This window comes from Schistocerca gregaria, chromosome X, assembly GCF_023897955.1.
Source record: "Schistocerca gregaria isolate iqSchGreg1 chromosome X, iqSchGreg1.2, whole genome shotgun sequence".
In the NCBI taxonomy this organism is placed as follows: Eukaryota; Metazoa; Arthropoda; class Insecta; order Orthoptera; family Acrididae; genus Schistocerca; species Schistocerca gregaria.
The window spans coordinates 307,333,739-307,357,546 of record NC_064931.1 but is presented as its reverse complement, the minus strand read 5'-3'; the positions used below and the strand labels follow the sequence as shown (position 1 = coordinate 307,357,546).

At 38.3% G+C, this 23,808-nt stretch overlaps 1 protein-coding gene across 2 annotated transcripts in view; it reads right to left on the bottom strand.

Moving 5' to 3' along the window:
* Positions 1-697: 697 nt before the first annotated feature.
* The window catches only part of LOC126297512 (protein inturned), a 229,004-nt gene continuing 205,893 nt past the window's right edge, over positions 698-23,808 (bottom strand). For both annotated transcript variants that reach the window (XM_049988398.1, XM_049988397.1), the window contains exons 20-22: positions 20,609-20,795; positions 18,373-18,518; positions 698-3,590 (exon numbers count right to left, since the gene is read on the bottom strand). In XM_049988398.1, the coding sequence (XP_049844355.1) occupies positions 3,479-3,590; positions 18,373-18,518; positions 20,609-20,795 (445 nt within the window). In that variant the 3' untranslated portion in view covers positions 698-3,478. The remainder of the gene's footprint in view (positions 3,591-18,372; positions 18,519-20,608; positions 20,796-23,808) is intronic.

Below are 23,808 nucleotides of genomic sequence, written 5' to 3'. Positions count from 1 at the left end.
GTTGGAATGTATATGTAGCAATTTCTGTTTCTCATAAATTCAAAAACTTCTATAAAGAACATACCATGTGTGTTCATTAGTAAACAGACACAAAATTATTGTCAGTTACTAATGTAATGATTTACAACAAACAATCACTATTTCGGGTTTGGAATTCAAATTATTTCCCTTGGCACATTTTGGAGGTTTTCAGCTCTAACTTTGGATAATGCACATTTATTCACTGTAATATTATAAATGTAAATAATAGCCCTGATTCTGGTTGTTGTCAGTTTCTCAAAACTCCTTCATTCTTCTTGTTCTTTTTTTTCCCAACAGAATTTGTATCAGAATGCATACTAGACACACTTAATGAGTTTGTAAAAACATGTAAGGATCAAAATGGACAAATGCATTACAAGAATAAAAATTAGTTTCAAAATCTAACAAAAGTAGATTATTAAAGCAGAGAAAATTAGGGTTACCAGGTGTATGAACGTCCACTAAAAGACTATATACAAATGAATGTCCTCAGGTGAGACGATACAGAAAAAAAGCTGTTGCTTTTACTGCAGTCATGAAGAAAATAATAACAACAATTAAAACAATATCTGCTTCACAAATACAATATGATACAACTTCTATACTATACAGGGCAATATAACCAGCAAAGTATTGTTGTAAAGGTAATGACAGTAAACAAATGATAACAAAGAACAAAGTAAAAAGGTTGTTTATTACCTACAATTACATTTGTACTGCAATGAGAATCATCTGGTTAATAAATAAATTAATTAATTAGAAATATTAACAATGTGAATAATTTATGATACATATATGAAAACTGAAGAAAACATAACATGGGACTCTTTTGCAACACGAAAAAATTAACATACCCATCAAATTTTTAACAAAATATATTGCTGGTATAATTTTTCCCATAATGGGTACCCGACAAAACACATAATGTAGTAAATCTGCTATCATGTATTTGTGCACTAAATAGTGAGTCAGAACATTTCACTGAACTAGTGATGTTCATTTGGAATATATTAGCATGTTCTGATTCTGTATTTGCCTTCCAGTATGTCAAAAGGGATAATATTAATAAAAAAACAAAAACGTTTTTGCTGCTGTTATTCACTTTCTGTACCAATGTATCAAAATAAACTGACACACCAAAGAGACTCGTATAGGCATGCGTATTTAAATACAGGGATAAGTAAACAGGCAGAATATGGCCCTGCAGTAGGCAAAGCCTAGATTTAAGTGAATTTGAACATTGTGTAATAGTCGGTGCATGAGTGATGGGACTTAGCATCTCTAAGGCAGCGATAAAGTGGGTATTTTCCCATATGACAATTTCGTGAGTGTACCATGAATGTCAGGAATTCGGTAAAACATCAAATCTCCGGCATCGCTGTGGCCGGAAAAAGATCCTGCAAGAATGGGACCAACGACGACTGAAGACAATTGTTCAACCTGATAGGAGTGCAACCCTTCTGCAAATTGCTGCAGATTTCAATGCTGGGCCATCAACAAGTGTTATCATGTGAACCATTCAATGAAATATCATCAATATGGGGTTTTGGAGCCTTGATGACTGCATGACACAAATCTTTACACCTCACCTGAGCCCATCAACACCAACAATGGACTGTTGATGAATGGAAACATGTTGCATGGTCGGTCGAGTCTCATTTCAGATTGTATTGAGCAGGCAGATGTGTACAGGTATGTAGACAACCTCAAGAATCTATGGACCGTGCATGCCAGCAGGGGACTGTTCAAGCAGGTGAAGGCATGTGCAGCTGGAGTAATATGTCTAGATACGACTCTGACATATGACACGTACATAAGCACCCTGTATGATCACCTGCATCCATTAATGTCCATTGTGCATTGTGACACTCTTGGGAAATTCCAGCAGGACACTGCGACATCTCACGTATACTGAATTGCTACATAGTGGCTCCAGGAACACTCTTCTGATTTTAACACTTCTGCTGGCCACCAAACTTCCCAGACGTGAACATTATTGAGCACATCTGGGATGTCTTGCAACATGCTGTTCAGAGGAGATCTCCAACCCCTCGTACTCTTATGGATTTATGGGCAGCTCTGCAGGATTCATTGTGTCAATTCTTTCCAGCACAACTTCAGACATTAGTCGAATCCATGACATGTTGTGCTGTGACACTTCTGCATGCTCACAGGTACCCTACTTGATATTAGGCATGTGTACCAGTTTCTTTGGCTTTTCAGTGGAAATGCTCATGGCAGGATTCTGCAAACATGGTTAAATCCAAATTGGAATGTATGATCTGTACAACCATACCCTGATTATAATGTCTGTGGGAGAATTCAATGAAATTTCTCTTCTGACAGTTGGTGTGGTGGTGTTAACTAGCAAAAATTATGAGAACCATCATGCTTCTAATCACAGATATATGTTAGACACAGATTATACAACCAGGATAATTGGAAGAACTATCATGAAAATAATTCTCCATGAGACCAATCTCAATGGTCACTTCATCAATGACTCTGCCCCCTTCTTCTCAGTATAACAAAAGATACATGTAACGTCAGTGTGTCTTTTGCAGTCCATTGGTACAATATTCTTTCAGTGTGCAATTCTCAAGCTGTTCTGTATTGATCAGTGTTTGTATTTTAAACAGTGTGGAGTATTTGAAGGACACTCATTGACAACATTACAAATAGCTGCAAAAATGTGAGAACATGTGGAAATACTTTTTTTGTATTCAGAAATGACTTTTATATGTGATATAAGCATTTAGAATTTCAATGTATTGTGTGTCCAGTTTTCACAAAGAGCACACTTTTATTCTTGACATCATTCCTCTACTTGGTATGTGGACTGGACAAAGACTTCCGAGTTCTACATACAACCCTCCACAGATTTGTCATTCTCTGGACAGCCTTATTACATTACTTACATCCACAGGTATATATTTCAAGAGTTTTTCTGTCTGTGCTTAACATGCTTCTTGTTCATATTTAATACTTTCTACACATCTCATCTTCATGGACTTCCTGAAATCAAGGATCTCCACAGTGACATTTCCAGTCAGTGAATCAGGCAACTTTTTGGCAGCTATACTTATTATTAACTGCATTAAATGTGTGGCATGTTGGCAATGAGTCTTACATCACAATAATAATCGTATTATCAGTTTGTTGCATACAGAAGACATGCTAATTTCTTATCTATTGAGAAATGTTGGTTTTACAAAACTTTCAGCAGCCCAATGTCTCCAAATTTCTGGAAATTGAATTTACATGCACGCATTTAGAAACAAACATTTTTTTATACTGAAAATGTTTATAATTTTTTTTACACAAAACAGCCTTTATTTACATATAACATTCATGAAATGTAATCCTTTGAGTGTTTGTAAAAGTGTTGGTTTCATATATGTGTAAGGCACTTCCTTGGATCAGTAGCTGGTACAATGTAACCCTATTCACACACAATTCAACCAGCGGCACTAAGTGCAAGTCTGAATGCAATTTCCACCATGTTCTGCGATGTACAGTCTTGATAACACACATAAACTTCTCGGGGATGCGGAGTGAAAAACAGCCTCCTGAAAACAGAAACAAATTTATTTTTACAAAATATGTTAAGAGAGAGTTATACAATATGAACATTCTGTCTTCAGTCAAGAGCCACTCTTTTAATGTAAAATGTAATATGTGCCTTAGTGGCATCCAGCGGTCATCTTGCAACTGCATTGTTTTCAATACTTTTCATTGTTCTTGACACATACTGGGAAAAAAACTAAACAGTTTTCAGTTGAAGTGACAAAACTAGCAAGTTAGAACTGTCATGATTAAAAGAATGCAGATTAAATTTAAAGACTATTCTCAGAATTTGTGACACAAGCAAGTTAATATATTAAATTAAAAACATCAATTAGCACAGCAGTAGGAGATGTATGAAAAGGTATAAAAATTTGTACGAGATTCGAAAGCTTTGTGATTAAATGGTTCAAATGGCTCTGAGCACTATGGGACTTAACTCCTGAGGTCATCAGTCCCCTAGAATTTAGAACTACTTAAACCTAACTAACCTAAGGACATCACACACATCCATGCCCGAGGCAGGATTCGAACCTGTGACTGTAGTGGTCGCGCAGTGCCAGACTGTAGCGCCTATAACCGCTCGGCCACTCCGGCCAGCGCTTTGTGATTAAACCAATACATTTCAGAGAAAGTTCACTTAAGCATAGACCAATAAACAAGAAATGTGCCAATAGCGGCTGTCTTCAGCAGCTGTCTAGGGGAAAAAAGTGTTTACAGGCTTTTTGTTATGTTCTCTGAACATCGTTCCAAATATGTATGATGAAACTGGTAAATTAATGTCCCAGAATGTAACACCAAAATTTAGTGTACTAAGGGTGTATATGACTTTTTGCTTTGCAGTATATCTTGTTTTTAATTAGTCGTTTGGATTTCATTTAACTGGGATGAGAATTTAACTCAGGTGATTCCTTCATGAAATGTTTTTAATGCTCTACTTGAATCTTCTCAGATTGGTTTGTTGGTTGGTTAGCTAGCTAATTAGTTACATGTTCAATAGTTTGTTTGAAAGATTCTTTTATTGAAACATCGTTGAATGTGTCAGTTTACAGGATATGTAGACATGATTAGTGTTAACATTAATAAAAAATTTATTTTCTAGACCTACTCATGCATAGACAGATTTTTTAATTTTTTTAAAAATTACAGACTACCAGTTTTTAAGTAAAAACACATTGATGGAATAGGAGTAGCTCTCCTGGAGAAATGGTTTAAGGTTAGATTTAAAACATGCTTTGCTACCTGTCATACATTTTATGTTATTAGGCAAATTATCAAAAATTTATGTTTCAACATTTTGAACTACTTTCTGAGCCACTGACAGTTTTAATAATGGGTAATAAAGGTCTTTTTTCCCTCTAGTGTTGTAGGTATGAACTTCAATATTCTTTTCAAATTGTGATGGATTATTTATGACAAATTTCATTAGCAAATACAGGGTGTTACAAAAAGGTACGGCCAAACGTTCAAGAAACATTCCTCACACACAAATAAAGAAAAGATGTTATGTGAACACGTGTCCGGAAACGCTTAATTTCCATGTTAGAGCTCATTTTAGTTTCGTCAGTTTGTACTGCACTTCCTCGATTTGCCACCACTTGGCCCAATTGAAGGAAGGTAATGTTGACTTTGGTGCTTGTGCTGACATGCGACTCAAGCACTTCAGTACGTAGCATCAACAGGTTAGTGTTCATCACGAATGTGGTTTTGCAGTCAGTGCAATGTTTACAAATGCGGAGTTTGCAGATGCCCAATTGATGTATGGATTAGCATGGGGCAATAGCTGTGGTGCGGTACGTTTGTATCGAGACAGATTTCCAGAACAAAGGTGTCCCGACAGGAGGACGTTCGAAGCAATTGATCGGCGTCTTAGGGAGCACGGAACATTCCAGGCTATGACTCGTGACTGGGGAAGACCTAGAACGACAAGGACACCTGCAATGGACGAGGCAATTCTTTGTGCCATTGACGATAATCCTAATGTCAGTGTCAGAGAAGTTGCTGCTGTACAAGGTAACATTGACCGCGTCACTGAATGGAGAGTGCTACGGGAGAACCAGTTGTTTCCGTACCATGAAAAGCGTGTGCAGGCATTAACAGCAGCTGACTGGCCTCCACAGGTACACTTCTGCGAATGGTTCATTCATCCAACAATGTGTCAATCCTCATTTCAGTGCGAATGTTCTCTTTACAGATGAGGCTTCATTTTAACGTGATCAAATTGTAAATTTTCACAATCAACATGTGTGGGCTGACAAGAATCCCCACGCAATTGTGCAATCACGTCATCAACACAGATTTTCTGTGAACGGTTGGGCAGGCATTGTTAGTGATGTCTTGATTGGGCCCCATGTTCTCCCATCTACGCTTAATGGAGCACGTTATCATGATTTCATATGGGATAATCTGTGCTACTAGAACATGTGCCTTTACAAGTACGACACAACATGTGGTTCATGCACGATGGCGCTCTTACACATTTCAGTCGAAGTGTTCGTACGCTTCTCAACAACAGATTCAGTGACCGATGGACTGGTAGAGGCAGACCAATTCCATGGCCCCCATGCTCTCCTGACCTCAACCCTCTTGACTTTCATTTATGGTGGCATTTGAAAGCTCTTGTCTATGCAACCCCGGTACCAAATGTAGAGACTCTACGTGCTCGTATTGTGGACAGCTGTGATACAATACGCCATTCTCCAGGGCTGCATAAGTGCAACAGGGATTCCATGTGACGGAGGGTGGATGCATGTGTCCTCGCTAATGGAGGACATTTTGAACATTTCTTGTAACAAAGTGTTCGAAGTCATGCTGGTACGTTCTGTTGCTGTGTATTTCCATTCCATGATTAATGTGATTTGAAGAGAAGTAATAAAATGAGCTCTAACATGGAAAGTAAGCATTTCCGGACACATGTCCACTTAACATATTTTCTTTCTTTATGTGTGAGGAGTGTTTCCTGAAAGTTTGGCTGTACCTTTTTGTAACACCCTGTATATGTATTGTGATGGTACAGCCAAAATGCCTAACTGCTTGAAGAGGTACCTCTTCATGACAACCATGGGTGAACACCATGTATAATCCTTACTGCCTGCTTTAGCACTATCAGTGCTTTCTTTCTGTGTGATGACTTAACCCAGAAAATTATTCCGTGAGACATCATTATATAGAAATATACAAAATATATCAAGACACTTATTTGTTTGTTTCCATGAGTGGCAATTATATGAACAGGTAAAGTCGCAGAACTTAATCATTTGAGCAGCTCAGTAACATGCTTCTTCCAGTTCATGTTTTCACCAATATGTACATCAAAAATACATCTTTTTGGATGTTACCAGTCAACTGACCCAAAAGGATATTTTGTGACTACAATTGCACTTGGTACTATATATAATTGTTTTGCAATGTCTTCCATTGTTAATCCTATGGCAAACACAGGGTACAGTTAGTTAATCTGATGATATTTTCTTGTAACACACTTTACAAATATCTTGTACAACACTTTCACTGAACAATTTTAAGAAAATACTAACATTTGTATAATATTTATCATTTTGGATTAGGATGCTTCATTGAATAAGCTGAAGAACTGTTTATACCTTGCATACTGTTGTTAGTTGGTGACATATTTATGAAGGTGGAAGCACTGATGGTGTTAGGAACCTGATGATTTTAAGGGTGTATGAGAGTTTTTGGTTAATAATGATGATGTATGGAGTTTGTGATAGAGAGGAAATATTGATGAAGTTATGAAGTACTGATGAGCCTGGAGATTTAAGGGTATTAATTTTACAGGCACAGAAAGTTGTGATGATGTAGAAGGTATGAGGATACAGTTATATGGAAAAGAGATTTGCTGTATTAAGTAAAACCACTACAATAAGATAATGTGAGACTGAGGATATGAATTGCTCTTGGATCTGATGTCATTTGTAAAATCAATGATGAAACAAAGTAATGCCATACATAGATGAATTCTGTAACTCTAAGAGTACTTAAATAAACTAAATGTGCTTTTGGAAAAATACATATTTGCATCATATTAATATATGTTGGTTTAATGTAGTTGGCACTTGTAATAACTTCAGAGGGAGCATTAGGCAACATTATAGCAAAACAGGGGAAAGGAATACAATAGAAGACAAATGAGTAGCTCTGACAGATGGAATACGGAAGGCAACAAAATATCACACAGCTAGAAACACAAAGGCCTAGCAGAAATCCCTGAATAATACAGGAGATATTGAAGGTATTTGATGAAAGAGGAAAATATAAAAATGCTAGCTGCTGTACGAATAGCAAGAGCTCAGTCAGCAAGCCAGTACTAAGCAAAGAAGGAAGCAAGGAACATAGAAAGAATATTCAGGGTGTTTGACTATTATATGTACAAATGAAAGGGGCATGTAAAATACAAATAATACTGATAAATATGGGTTTGGAAACCAACGGTAAGATTGACTACATGAACAACTTATAACAGGGTTCCTGAAGAATCAAACTGTGGATACGTACTTGAGAATAAACACATTACAACAAGTGTTTTACATGACCACCTTTCATGTGCAGGCAGGTTTCAGCATGTTTCCTTATCATTGCCTCTATACATTCAAAAATCCTAGATATGTTCCAATTGTACTGACTACCATCCCCAATGTGATCCCAGAGTTCATTGGCAATATCGACAGGGCTGGAATACACAAAAGCTTTTAAACCTCCCCACACAAAAAAATCCAACAGGTACAAGTCGAGAGACCTGAGAGACCACAGTGATGATGATGTTTGGTTTGTGTACACAGTCCAATTTTAATACAATCCTATCTAGCCACTGTTATAAATGATGATGAAATGATGAGGACAACACAAACACCCAGTCCCGCTGGCAGGCAAAATCCCCAACTCAGCCGGGAATCGAACCCAGGAACCTGTGATCCAGAGGCAGTAACACTAGTCACTAGAACATGAGCTGCGGATGAGAGACCACAGTACTGGCGAGCCACATCTAATACACTTACTGTCAAAATACTATTTACCAGTACTTAATTATCTGGAATGATGATAAAATCAAACAACCCCAGTTTCTCTCTATGCAATTTATGCCTCATTTGCGGTGTTTCAAAATACATGTAACCTTAGACATTAACAGTGTTGTAATATTAGCATGACTGCATTTGTGCATACATTATATTAGGGAAACCTTTCATTTGCACCTATAATTGTCAAACATCCTGTGCACTGGGGTCTGTATAAAGGAACAAACTTGAAGAAAATATTACAGAAAGAGAAGAGGAAGTAGGTGAAGATATATGGGAGATATAATGTGAGAAGAATTTGCCAGAGCATTATTACTTGAGTCTAGCTGGCACCATGTAAGACATAGGCATGTGTCTGCATTTATGCATGCATGCTTCTGTGTACGCGTTATTTTGCGCTAGCTAGTCAAATGATAAAATCCACAAGACAGCAAGTTCTCTTTGTTTTTGTGTGCATAACAACAACTTAGTGGTTCTGCTTTCCAGTGAGTGGTTTCCTTTAATCTTAATATGGAAAGTTAATTTCACACTGTACTCTAGATGTAAAACTGGCAGACCTGGCCCTATAAAGAGAAGCACTTTCAGTTTTCTATTTATTAAAAAATTCCTGCTTCCAGTTGCAATTTTTATTTAATTTTACTTATGCACAACATATTTCCATAAATAATTCCCATTGTAAAGTGTGTTTTATTATGGTCTGATCGAGTCTTAAGTGTCATGCTTGATGGGGTGTTTGTGAGTTGCTGCATTGTAATGGTGACTTTACTGTAATGTAAACTTGCAAAACTTATGATGTTCATTGTCCTATATATACTGGCAAATGGGAAAGTAATTGAATCTACAAAATTATGAGCTGCTTCTTACATAGGAACTCACACTTGTCACTTACACAGTTCACTGCAAAGTATCGTATGTACAATACTTTCACATTTGGCACTAGCTACAGAACTAGATATATAAGTATTGGTAAAATTGTTCGCGTATTTAGATTACAGTACAATCACCACAATGAAGCAGCAGCTCATACACAGCAAGCATCACACTTAAAGATTTCACAATAAAGTGAGCAAACACATTTGATGATGACAATTATTTGCCATAATGTGTCTTGCACAAAATAAATAAAAATTGTGACTTCCATACACGATGAAACTATTACTTTTCATTATTATAAACTTATTTTACAATGGGTACAATGAAATTATAAAAATCAGACCTAAATCGGCTTTGTTGCCCACAGTAACTTCACGACTATTGTGTCTTTTGTGTTATATGACAAATTTGTTTTATTCCTAAAAATTGATTATGACAACAAAAAATTCACCAGCAAAACTATTGATGAAAGAATGACCAACACAATGTATGATGACACCATAGACAGAATGAGCTTCTGTGTTTCTGTTGTCTTTTTTCAAGTGTCAGATGCAGGAGGATCCAAGTAATTGCCTGCTGCTGTGAAATTGCCTGAATCAGCAAGAGCAACAAAATCGGTTCTGCACAATTGGTTGTAAATCATTACTGGAATGCTGCAAGTTTAGCAATGGGCACACTACTATTTTATTACTGGAGTGAACATGAACTCCACTGACAGAATTTAGGAGGTTGTTCAGTGACAATATAATCAAAGGATAGTTACTATTCACCATATAGTGGAGATGCTGAGTTGCAGAAAGGCACAACAAAACGACTGTCTCACAATTAGATTTCGACCAAGCTCTAGCAATACTAGAAGAAAAATAACTGTAGATATTACCAAGAGCAATTAAATCACAGAAACAGGGCAAGTCCATTGAGAGTTTTGTGGACAGGACAAAGAAGCTTAAGGTTAATATGTAAGTTGATGAGGAGTAATGACACTAATAAGGTCCTTTGGCAGGAAGCAGAACAGGGTGCATTTTTGTGGGGATTCTCACCAGATTTATCATGAAAGGTACGGGCAGAGTTTCATAAAGACATAGTTGGAGCAATAAGTATAGTAACAGATTTGGAGGAGATAGATGCAGCAACCCAGTCCCACAGATGTCATGTGTGACCCTTGTGAGTAGTCAGGCCACATACAAGGAGATTGCCGTCAGCTGCAGTGTAAACAATGTGAAAGAGTAGGGCATCAGAAATAAGACTGTAGGCATAATAGGGCACATGACAGAAGGACACGGAATAGGAATGGTAAGCTGTTGTTAAATGACAATGAGGCCTCCAGGGGCACTGAGTGGAGCTCCCAATAAATTTTAGCATGCTTAAAACATGTGCAGAAGCATAATTTTGGTTAATTGGATGAAAGGGAATGTAGTTTTCTATTGGGCACAAGTGCCCATGTGTCTGTCAAAAGTTTTGACATCATAGGAAAGAGGTTTAATGAACCCACCACAACATGAGCTGCATGGGGTGGATGGTAGTGATGTACACTTACTGGGATAAGTGAGACTAAATTTTCAGATATGGGCAAAGTGCTTCTGGGGGTGCATGGAAGTTGGCCCCATGTAGGTGACGGTTACTGCACAATCTTAGCATTAGATTTCCTATATGAAAAATCACCCTAAAATTGACCTTGGACAGCATATAGTGGCCTCTATGGGGAAATTGCTGCCACAAGGTTCATCTCTCATGACAGTGGAACCAATTACACTGTATGGAAGGCCACTAAAGATAAATTTGCACAATAAAGTACCACAAGGTATAGTGAAACCACTGAGGGTTAGCATTTGCCAGAAAACATATTGTGTGTGGTTGAACCACTAAAAGAGAATGATGAGTTGGATAAAATATGATGTTTTGTATGCAAGTGCGTTGGACACATACAGGAGATGGATGGTTACCAGGTAGAGCCTATCACAATATATTACTTTGAGACAGAAGACATGGACATGTTTAAAGGGTTGTTAGTCACCAATTTGGAGTTTTTGGAGGAAAATGATCTGGGTAGGACAAACTCAGACCCTAAGCATACGCAAGCCACCACTTTAACTGCATTAAATGAGAAAGTAAAACATCTGGAAGTAACAGAAAAATTAGCAATGGACCAGTTGTTAGAGTTTGAGTACATAATTAATCGACATGGGTCTTTGCCAGTGACCCCAGTGACTCTGCATAGAATCTCAACTGGGAATGAGCAACTTGCATATAGTAAACCATACCACATACCTCTAATACCAACAACTGGTGATGAAGGAGTTTATTAATTAACAGTTACGGAATAGTATTATTGAGGACAGTGCCAGCTCCTCGGGAGCACCAGAGGTGAACGTTATAAAGAAGAGTATGGACAGAATCAAAGCTTATCATTTTTGCTGTAATTACAGATATCCTAATAACTGTATGACTATGCATGCTTGTCCAATCCAAAATATAACAGAAAAATTGTACAATTTGGAGCAGTGGGGATATTTTCCCACCATGACTCTTTGGAGTGGCTATCATCAGTCGGAAAGTGGCACCAGATGAACAGCCAAAAACAGCACTTACAGATCGTTCGAGACATTGCCAATATCATTGTGTGCCATTTAGGTTACAGAATACACCAGCCACATTTCAGCATTTGGTAGATGGAGTTTTACGAGGGTTAAAATGAAAGCAGTGTATGGCATATTTTGATGACACAACTGTCATTGCATTGGATATAGAAGAACATGTGTTATGGCTACGGGAGGCATTTAAGAGGTAATGTGCAGTGCACCAAATACACAGTATGGAGAAGTTTCATTTTCCATTACAGGAAGTATGATATTTAGGACATGTGAACAGTCATTATGGAGTTCAGACAGATCATAGCTTAATAAAGGCCATGCTGGATTTTACAATGCACTTTATGGAGAAGGAGTTAAAGTCTTTTTTTGGGTTTAGCAAATTGTTGTAGAAAGTTTGTTCCGAAATTTTCAGAAATAGAGCAACTTCTCACTCACTTATTGAAAAAAAATGAGTAAAATTTCTTTGGATGTTAGAGTGCGAAGATCTGTTTGGTACATTAAAACAATTTTTGGCGACTGTTCTGGTGCTGATTTTTCCAAGCTACAAGCAATCATGCACTCGGCTGTGTATGGAGTCAAGAAGCAAACGGAGCAAAGCATCTGGTGACCTATGCCTCATGTCAATGAAATACAGTGGAAAGTAATTATTCTACTATGTAGAAGGAAATGTTGAGCCTCATGTATGGCATAACATACTTCTGATGTTATTTATATGGTGGGAAATAAGTAAGAGCAGATCATGCAACATTAAAGTGGCTATTAGTGTTGAAAGATCGCCAAGTAGATTAACATGTTGGGCATTCAAACTTAATGAGTTTGAGTTTAAAGTAATCCATCAACCTAGCAAGAATCCTGGGAATTCAGATGACCTCAGTGGAAAGATTGGTATGTTACAAAGAGTAGGTTAAAAAAAAAAAAAAAAAAAAAAAAAAAAAAAAAAAAAAAAAAAAAAAAAAACTTGGACCTGATGTAGTGGTTCCAACCATGCAGTGGGAGGAAGGAAGTATTGAGACAGTCACATATTCATGTATTGGTAAGAGAGGAGGTATGATAAAACACGGAACAGCACATGGCCGAATTGTACTGGTGGCAAAGACATAAACAGGATGTGAAGCAGTGTATGATGAACTGTGTACCATGTGCACACCAATTTCATGTTTGAGTTAATGAAATAGCGTTGTCATTTATTGCTTATTCGTAAGTTAAGAGCAAGTATGTTACATCTGCAGTCGAATGGGAGAACAGCGCAATTTCATCAGAGAATACGGAAGATGGTAAGTCATTATGAAAATAGTCATCATAATAATTGGAATACACTGTTAAAACGTGTTGTTGAAACATATGCCACAAAAGAGCAGGACTATCAGGGTATTAGGTAGTATATGTGTGGAAAATGCCACAGCCATTTGTGACAGTGAAGCAAAAAGCAGGGGAGAATAGAGAGTCAGTATTGGATTCTGCAAAAACTTTACAGTAGGTATGGAAGCAAATTCAGAAAGGCAATACAAAATTCCTTCAATGTCAGAAACGGATGGGACAATGGAATGTGAAGCCACCTGAATACTGTAAAGAACAATGGATGATGTTAGTGACACCATTCTTTGGAGACAGAAATTCTCACTCATTATCACAGTCCATATCAAATGATGTCACCAGAGCATATGAAGCTACACCTTCCTGGCCATACTACAGCAGCTGTCCACATTGGTCATCTCTATCCCTTTAGGGGGCCGTCAGACTCTTTACTGTCATTAACGGTGCCAGTCTCATAAAAGGGGGAAGGCATGGCAACAGGTAAAGCAGACTATGCATACCTTGTCATATGCGTTTAAACTCAGTGTTAAGTCAGTGTGGAAATGAAGGTCTGGTGTATTTATTTACTTATTTATTTATTTATTTATTTTTACATACATAATTTTACGAGTGGGTTGTTCTGTTTATATGTATACAGGGTGTTACAAAAAGTTACGGCCAAATTTTCAGGAAACATTCCTCACACACAAAGAAAGAAAATATGTTATGTGGACATGTGTCCAGAAACGCTTACTTTCCATGTTAGAGCTCATTTTATTACTTCTCTTCAAATCACATTAATCATGGAATGGAAACACACAGAAACAGAACGTACCAGCGTGACTTCAAACACTTTGTTACAGGAAATGTTCAAAATGTCCTCCGTTAGCGAGGATACATGCATTCACCCTCCGTTGCATGGAATCCCTGATGCGCTGATGCAACCCTGGAGAATGGCGTATTATATCACAGCCGTACACAATACGAGCACGAAGAGTCTCTACATTTGCTACCGGGCTTGCCTAGGCAAGAGCTTTCAAATGTCCCCATAAATGAAAGTTAAGAGGGTTGAGGTCAGGAGAGCATGGGGGCCATGGAATTGGTCCACCTCTACCAATCACCGAATCTGTTGTTGAGAAGCATACGAACACTTTGACTGAAATGTGCAGGAGCTCCATTGTGCGTGAACCACATGTTGTGTCGTACTTGTAAAGGCACATGTTCTTGCAGCACAGGTTGAGTATCCTGTATGAAATCATGATAACGTGCTCTATTGATCGTAGATGGAAGAACATGGGGCCCAAAAAAAGGAGCTCTAACATGGAAATGAAGCGTTTACGGACACATGTCCACATATCATCTTTTCTTTATTTGTGTGTGAGGAATGTTTCCTGAAAGTTTGGCCGTACCTTTTTGTAACACCCTGTATGTATTTTGCTTGACTGTACCAAAGTCATGGAGCACGGAGGGTGACCATACCACTGTATGTTTGCAGACTGATGGTCAGATGTTTTCCAGTAACAAGTTAATTTGGAAGTTATAATGTGTGAATGAATTTCATTCTTGTGGTATGTGAACAGTTATTTGCAGAGATATCACACATGTTGTTTATTTTAATTGATTTGTCTCATTAGTGTGTAATTTGGGAGACTGTTTCATAATGAACTTCAGATGACAGGAAATGGAAATTGTTTATTTACTTATTTGTATATGAGTGAAGTATAGTTATGAATATTTTGGCGTTGTAGATTTAGATATAACAATGGGAGAGAAGTAACTTGCAGCTGACACATGGTTTGGCATTACACATGTTACAGAAGTCCAAACTATCATGAATACAAATGAGAAAGAGTTGTTATCTGGAGAACAGCTGCAGGAGAATACCAACAAACTGTACTTCCTGAAGGCATGACCTCTCTGGGCATACTCTGTATATGACCCAGTGGTAGTTATCATCACCTACTATGAGCAGGGAAGTTCGAAGGGAACTGGATGCTTTGAACTAAGCCACAGCGGGATATTTCTGAAGTAAGAGTGATTTCAGGTGTGCTGCAGGGGAGTGTCGTAGGAGCGTTGCTATTCACAATATATATAAATGATCTTGTGGATAACACTGGAAGTTCACTGAGGCTTTTTTTGGATGATGCTGTAGTATATCGAGAGGTTGTAATAATGGAATATTGTACTGAAATGCTGGAGGATCAGCAACGAATTGACGCATGGTGCAGGGAATGGCAATTGAATCTCAATGTAGACAAATGTAATGTGCTGCAAATACATAGAAAGAAAGATCCTTTATCATTTAGCTACAATATAGCAGGTCAGCAAATGGAAGCAGATAATTACATAAATTATCTGGGAGTAGGCATTAGGAGTGATTTAAAATGGAATGACCATATAAAATTAGTCGTCGGTAAAGCAGATGCCAGACTGAGATTCATAGGGAGAACCCTAAGGAAATGCAGTCTGAAAACAAAGGAAGTAGGTTACAGTACACTTGTTCGCCCACTGCTTGAATACTGCTCACCGGTGTGGGATCCATACCAGATAGGGTTGATAGAAGAGATAGAGAGAAGATCAAGCGGAGAGCATCATTTAGTAATCGTGAAAGCATTACGGAGACGACAGAGAAACTCCAGTGGAAAACTACAAGAGAGACGCTCAGTAGCTCGGTACGGGCTTTTGTTGAAGTTTCGAGAACATACCTTCACCGAGGAGTCAAGCAGTATATTGCTTCCTCCTACATCTGTCTTGTGAAGAGACCATGAGGATAAAATCAGAGAGATTAGAGCCTGCACAGAGGCATACTGACAATCTTTCTTTCCGCAAACAGTACAAGACTGGAATAGGAGGGAGAACTGATAGAGGTACTCAAAGAAGCCTCCGCCACACACCGTCAGGTGTCTTGTGGAGTAGGGATGTAGATGTAGATGTAGATGTAGATGTAGATGTAGATATAGATATAGTACAAAGTGGAACATCTTGGGACTGACTTGTCGACTTCCAGCAACAGTAACTTGGGCTATGGCTCTGTTCCGAACACACACACTACTGTATTTGTCCAATAATTCTCTACAAATACTGTCAGCTAGGAACCTGACCTTCCTGAAAATACCTTAGATCTCACCACATTTGGCTCTCTCAAAGAGCCTATAGCTGCACAGAAGGCGTGCAAAAGTGCAGAAGAGATGTTCCCACATATTCAGCCCTACTGCTAGGTCATGATCACAGGAATATCACCCTCAGGTGCAAATTTAATCCTGGACTATCAACAGGGGAGAGTCATCCACCATACCAAACTTCCAGTCCAGATTACCTACCGACTGAATGGGTCACCCTTTAGGTTTGACCAATTATGGATGTACCTATCTCCGTACATCGTGTGACTGATTGAACAAAAACAAAAAGACTATAAGTGTGGAAATTGCATGACAGTGTAAAGAGTACTATGTTATTTTATATAATTCACAAGTTTAGCAGCATCTCAGGTTCAGTGATAAAATCTTCCTATTGGGGGTGAGTGTTGTGACTACACCCTTCTGTACAGACTTCACAACAAATGGAGAGGTGGGCAACCAAGTTACCTATGAAACCTTGTTGCTGTGACTGGAATATTGCTGGCATATCATGGTGCAAGAACCCTATCCCGCTGCTGTGGTGAGCTGAATTTCCTCATCCCATGGTTCCACACTCCATTGCCTTTGTCACCTACATGACCAATGCTGGACAGAGCAACTCAGACCCTTGAAGTACCTTGTCCTAGACTACTGCTAATGCCAAGACATACTCCACACCAGCCGTTGATCCCATATGGGCCAATTAGCTTCTATTACACCAAGCTCTGAAATCTATTAGCTGCTGGTCTACCAGCTGTTGCTAGACCTGATGTTTATAGGGTCTGAGCCAGAGCCACCAAGAGGAGACCACAACTAAAATGCCTTCATATGGTCTCTGGGCTTCTCCAAGGGGTCCCAGGTTGAGGTGCCTGGACACCAGCATGTTGTGTACCTGAATGACCTCTGGGTACGTCTGGCTGTCCAGCACACATACCTGCCACCTGCCAGATACCTGATGTCAATGTTGTGACTCAGTGCCAACACAAATGCTGCCACTTTGCTGAGGCAGCACTCACTCACACTGTGTACTACACTGCTGTGGACTGTGCATTTCGCCTTGCACTGTATTGAGGTAGCAACTTCTGCCTGAGGGTCTACATATGTCACGAAGTCGCTGTCACCAAGCTCTTACTGAATAAAGGCTGTTATGGCTAACTGAACTCTTCTAATTCCACAAACACCGGGGAGACTGGTGTCATCAGTAAGCAACTCATTGTCCTGCACACGTCATCCTGTGAACACCATCCTGAGATTTAAAGGTGTTTGCATCCCTGACACTATCACATATTTCACAAGATAAGGATCTTGGTCCATATGGCTACATAATGTGGCACAACTAAAAAAGAAGGTTTCAAGGTTTAATTATGGTACAATTTCTTTGACAGAGAATAGGAGTAGGACATGAGGATGGGCTTCAGACACTGAATGTAAACACAGAAAATTTCTTGACAGCTGAAGGTCTATAGGAGTGGCAGTTTCAAGTATGGTGTTGCTCCAGCATGCCTGTTGAAGTTGTCATGCCTGGGACAAAACAGCGCTGTGGTAGGCTGCCCACACATGCAATAATTTGACCCGCCTCGAGAACTTTCTGGATTCTGCTGCCTTGCATATATAAAGTGGACACCTTGCTTATCCTGACAGTCAAAAGTTTTAACTGCTAAGGGCAATGACAGAGTGCTTATGAAAGAGCTAGGATGTTATCTTAATTGACATGGCTTGAAAATTGAGAACATTTTCTCCAAAATGTTAAATATTGGAAAATAATGATGTTGATCATTTGACTGCAGTACAAAGGAAAATGCATGAATCTTAATACAGACAGGAGAAAGCAGTAAGAATGGATTCTATGTTAGCAGCAAGAATGGATTCTATGTTACTCACCCTACAACCCAGTATGTCATTGTGGATGCTGATTTTCTTCCATTTTGTGACTGCTGCATGTTCATCTCAAACAACATGCCACATTCTTTAATAGCAACCAATGCTTTGTTTATGATGGCCTTGTTTATTTCTTGATTCATGAGTTTCTGGAGCACAGATAACATGGGAAAAAATCACTAAATTTCCATAAGCATGTCCACTTGGAAAAGTAACTGAATACAAATTGATAGTACATGTGTGAGTACCAAAATATATTTTTACTGAAGACAGATGCTACAGACTGATAACTGTGCTTGTATGATATACAAACAAATTTTAACCACTCCTGAAGCAAGAGAGTTATGTGCCTATTGCAATTACACAAAGCTTGGAAAAATTACTTGCTGTCAGTGACAGTTCAAATGTAAGTTTCTGGATCACAATTGCCTGTTATGCAGCGGGAGAAATACTTGATTAGCTACCTGCAAAGTGTAGTTTTATGCTGTGCATCTGCATGTATTGTTCGAAGTTACCAGTTTAGGTTGTTAGGAAGCAACTTCTTAGGTATGAATACCACCGTAACAAAATTATATCATAACAACGATGTAAGGAAAAGACAGATTGCTATTTACTGTAAAGATGACACATTAAGTGGCAGACATGCACAACTAAAAGATACTTACACATATTGGTTTCAGCCACAGCCTTCATTAGAAAAGGAAACACACATGTATTGATTCACACAAACAAGCACCTCGCACGCACATGATCACCATCTCCGGCAGCTCAGATTGGAGTGCAGCTGTCACATAGAATGGAAGCAGTAATCTGGAGGGGGTGAGGAAAGGGAAGGGATAACAGTGTACAGATGGAGGGAGAGAAGAGCACTGTCTGGCAGTGTGTGCAGGGACTGGACTGCCAAAAGTAACAGTTGCATCCAGGTCAGAGCTGCCAGAGATGACAGTCACATGTGTGTGACATGTGACTGATTGTGTGAATGAATGTGTGTGTTTGTGTTTCCTTTCTGATGAAGTCTTCTAGTTATGACTGTCTGCAACATACAATAACTAGCAATCTATCTTTTCCTTACACTGTTGATATTCCAGTCTGGAGTTTCCTTTGTTTAATTATATCAAAACAAATTATTTTACTCAAATAATATTATGAAACATGACACATAGATTTCATGGTTGATGGGAACCATGAGAATTCAGTTCTGAATCATTTTCCCATCCTTTAACCACTTTTGATGTTACTGAAGTTTATCATTATTTTCACTTCAGCAACTACAGTTTTCACATGTAATTTTTACATGTTGTTGCTGTGGTCTTCGGTCCAATGACTGGTCTGATGTGGCACTCTATATTAGTATATCCTGTGGGAGCTTCTTCAACTCTGCACAGCTGTTGCAACCTAGATTCTCTTCAACCTGCTTACCGTGTAAAGCCTTGGTCTCCCTCTAAAATGTTTACACTTCCCACATTACCATACTGATGATTCCTTGATGCGTCAGCAAGTATCCTATGAACTCATTCAGTCTACAGTCAAGTGTGTCACAAATTTCTTTTTTCTCTCATTCAGTTCAAGAGCTATTCATTAGTTATTCAATCTATCCATCAAACCTTCAACATCCTTCTGCAGCACTATGTTTCTCTTCTGATCTACACTGCACACTGTCCATGTTTTACTTCCATATAAGGATACACTGCAAACAAATACTTTTATAAAAGTCTTGCTAACATGCAAATTTATATTAGCTATTAAAGTACTTCTTTTTTCCAGAAATCTGTTTCTTGCTATTACTAGTTTTCATTCTATATATCTTCTCTACTTTGAGCTTCATTTGTTACTTTGCTGCCCAAACAGCAATATTCATAAACTAATTTTACTGTTTCATGTCATTATCTAATTCCCTTTGCATCACTTGACTTAACTAGTACATTCTTTTACCTTCGGTTCACTTTTGTTGATCTTCATCTATTCATTTCTTTTCAAGAAACTATCCATTCCATACAAGTTACATCTAACATTTCACTTCCTGTACTTATCCCTGCCATCTTCAGAATTTCAGAGTGTATTCCAATAAACACTGTCAAAAGCTTTCTTTAAATTTGAAAATGCTCTAAATATTTTTATATAGTTTAAAAAATCATGTAACTTCTCAAAACTTTTATATGTCTTTGGATTTTTTAAATGTGTTCCATTTGGTAGTATATCATACACATAGTTAAAAAGTACACACAACAAAAAACAATACCTTGAATGAAACAGTGTTTTGTAGAAGTTTGTGGATAGCTTGGCTGCTGAGTTTAAAGTTTGTGAGAATCTCCTGCATCTTTTGTGATTGCATCTGTTCACTGAAAACTGAAGGCGATAAGAGAACACCTTCACAGATGTTAAGATCAACATAATGGAACAACACATTATCATCTCCTGTAGTTAGTCTGGAAGAAAAGAAAATGCAAATATTACAATAAATCTTACATTTATTCCATTACAGACATGCACCTCAGTCTTCTGAAAACATTTAACATCAAAATTCTGATTCATATCAACACCAGTTTTTCTAAATAAACAGCTCATTAAAGTGTCTTATTTAATGATTCTTTCTGGCACAGTAATTAGTTCAGGGAGTCTTTTAGACTAAAAGCATGTATTATGAGTAATAAGCAGTGTTCAGTCACTAATAATTTGTGTGTTTTATTTTAAACAAGTACACAGACTGACAAGAGGTTCACAACACACTTATGAACACAAGGTTTAATTCAATGACACATACTAGTATGAAAGTGAAGCACTTCACGAAAAAAATAGTTTAATAAAACTGAAGGTTGTTTAGAAAGGAATTCCTTAATGACACAAAACATCTGATACACGCAGAACTTATTACTAAAGTTAAATTAAAAGCATTTTCCTTGAAAATTGTGTTAATACTATAAAGAATTTATAACTAACAACAAATAGTACATCTGGTGAAAAGATGATCATATCCGTTACTAAACTTCAGCATTATTCTCTATTTCAGCTTGGTAAAGCACACTACCATACACACATTCCACAATTTGTAAACTGATTTTATAGAAGTGACACATTCATCATCCATGCAGAATGTTAAGTCCATACCCTTTGACGAAACATAATTCAGTACCTGGCTTCTGCATCAATGCTTGAGCAGTGAACAACAAACAGTAGCCACTGCACATAGTTTGCACAGAGAGTGTAATTTGGCCATTTTATTATTCACTTCTTTCTGGAAGTGTACATTAACAATTTCTTTTCTTTCTGTCTTCAATATAACTTTTTATTCCTTTAATTTTTTGTGTATTTTATGGGTGTTAGTGATGTGCATTAGATGTTAGAAGCAAATAGTAGTTCAGTCGGATTTAGTCATAAATATTGCCTCTCAGTTTTTCAGACTATTAGACAGAACAGCTTTATACATTTCCAAATCTTTCACTTGTTTAATTAGTTGTATCTATTAATGGAAGATGAGTAGGGACTACAGTTTGTAAAAAGATAGAGGCTGTGTTGGCTGCAGTCAAGAGGCTTCAGGTGGCTGCTTCAATCTGCAGATCTGCAGGAGCAAAAGGACCACTGGCGTGATGGCTATGGCATCTGTCATGCCACCAGTGGTGCCTGGGATCACTGACACCACTTTACCTTCCAATATAAATGACCTGAGTACTCCATTTTCACCTGAGATTGAATGACAGACAATGGAAGGTTGTAGGCATCTATGTGGGTGAAAAATGACTGTATTGGCTGTCCCTCCAGACCTTAACAACAGATGTGGTGGACATTTGCTCATATGTTAGGACTGGGACTAATATCTTCATGTGAGGTTCACATTTACACAGAGGGAGTGGTTGCTTGTTCCTTGAAGCTCCTATGTTATAAGACTGACAAGAGTCTCCTAGGAAAATGGCAAACTGGTCCAAAAGGAAATCCACTGTAGACCCAGTATGTTTGCTCTGTGTGTGTGTGCGTGTGGGGGGGAGTGTTAGTGATATGGAAGCAGCTTCACTGGTAGCTACGGAATAACACTGGGCACAGCTGAGGTACATGTTGTACCATTGCTGACTGTTGTTTGGTGAAATATTAAATTCAGATTACAGGGATAGGCAGGACAACAACAGCGGTGGTGCATAATATCTAATGGGATAAATAGAGAGACAGAATGTGAAATAATGTGAGTGAAGATAAGAATCAAAGTTTGCTTAATACAGTAATCAGACATTTTCATCATCTGCCCTTATCAGTGCTGCTGTCTTTTTAAGACCTGATGTTGGCCATAAAGCTGAAATCAGTAATCAGTTTAGCTAAATTAAAATGTGACCAAGATTGTGAATTCTACAGTTTATTTAGATATTAATGTCACCAGTCTTCTGGGAAGGTCAATATGACACCATTTCAAGCATTTGAGCACATAGTACCATCAGAATGAATTTTCACTCTGCAGCTGTTTGTGCTCATATGAAATTTCCTGGTAGATTAAAACTGTGTGCCCGACTGAGACTCAAACTAGGGACCTTTGCCTTTTGCAGGTAAGTGCTCTACCAACTGGGTCTGCCAAGAAATTTCTTATCAGCACACACTCCGCTGCAGAATGGAAATTTATTCTGGAAACAGTCCCATAGACTGTAGGTAAGCTATACCTCCACAGTGCTAGTCTTACAAGGTTTGCAGCAGAGCTTCTGTGAAGTTTAAATGGTAGGAGATGATGTGCTGGTGGAAGTAAAGCTGTGAGGACGGGTCATAAATTGTGCTTGGGTAGCTCAGTTGGTACAGCACTTGCCTACAAAAGGCAAAGGTCTCAAGTTCAAGTCTCGGTCCGGCACATAGTTTTAATCTGCCAGGAAGTTTCATATCAGGACACACACTGCTGCAGAATGAAGATTCTTTCCAGAAACAATTCCCCAGGTCCCCCCAGGTTGTGGCTAAGCAATATCTCTGCAATATCCTTTCTTCCAGGTGTGCTCATCTTGCAAGGTTTGCAGGAGAGCATCTGTGAAATTTTGCATGGGAGGAGATGAGGTATTTGTGGAAGTAAAACTGTAAGAGCAGGTTGTGAGTCGTGCTTGGATAGCACTTGCCCACACATGGCAAAAGTTCCTGAGTTTGGGTCTTGGCCTGGCATACAGTTTTAATCTGCCAGGAAGTTTCATATAATGCCACGTTTAATAACAGATGCAGTGATTTATTCATGGGCAATATTCTCTAAATGCACTCTAGGTCAATAATGTCTAACAGAAATTGTATTGGTAAAATTTTGGTATTGTCCCCACTAATACTGAATATAACCTCAAATGTGGTGGCAGAAAAAGGTTTTCCTCGAGTGACAGTATACCCACATCTTTGCCAGCATATGCCTATGTCACATATATTTAACAAATTTCACACATATTTGTAGACATATTTCACCTTCATCTCTAGCAAATTTTGTCCTGCAGTTTCGGT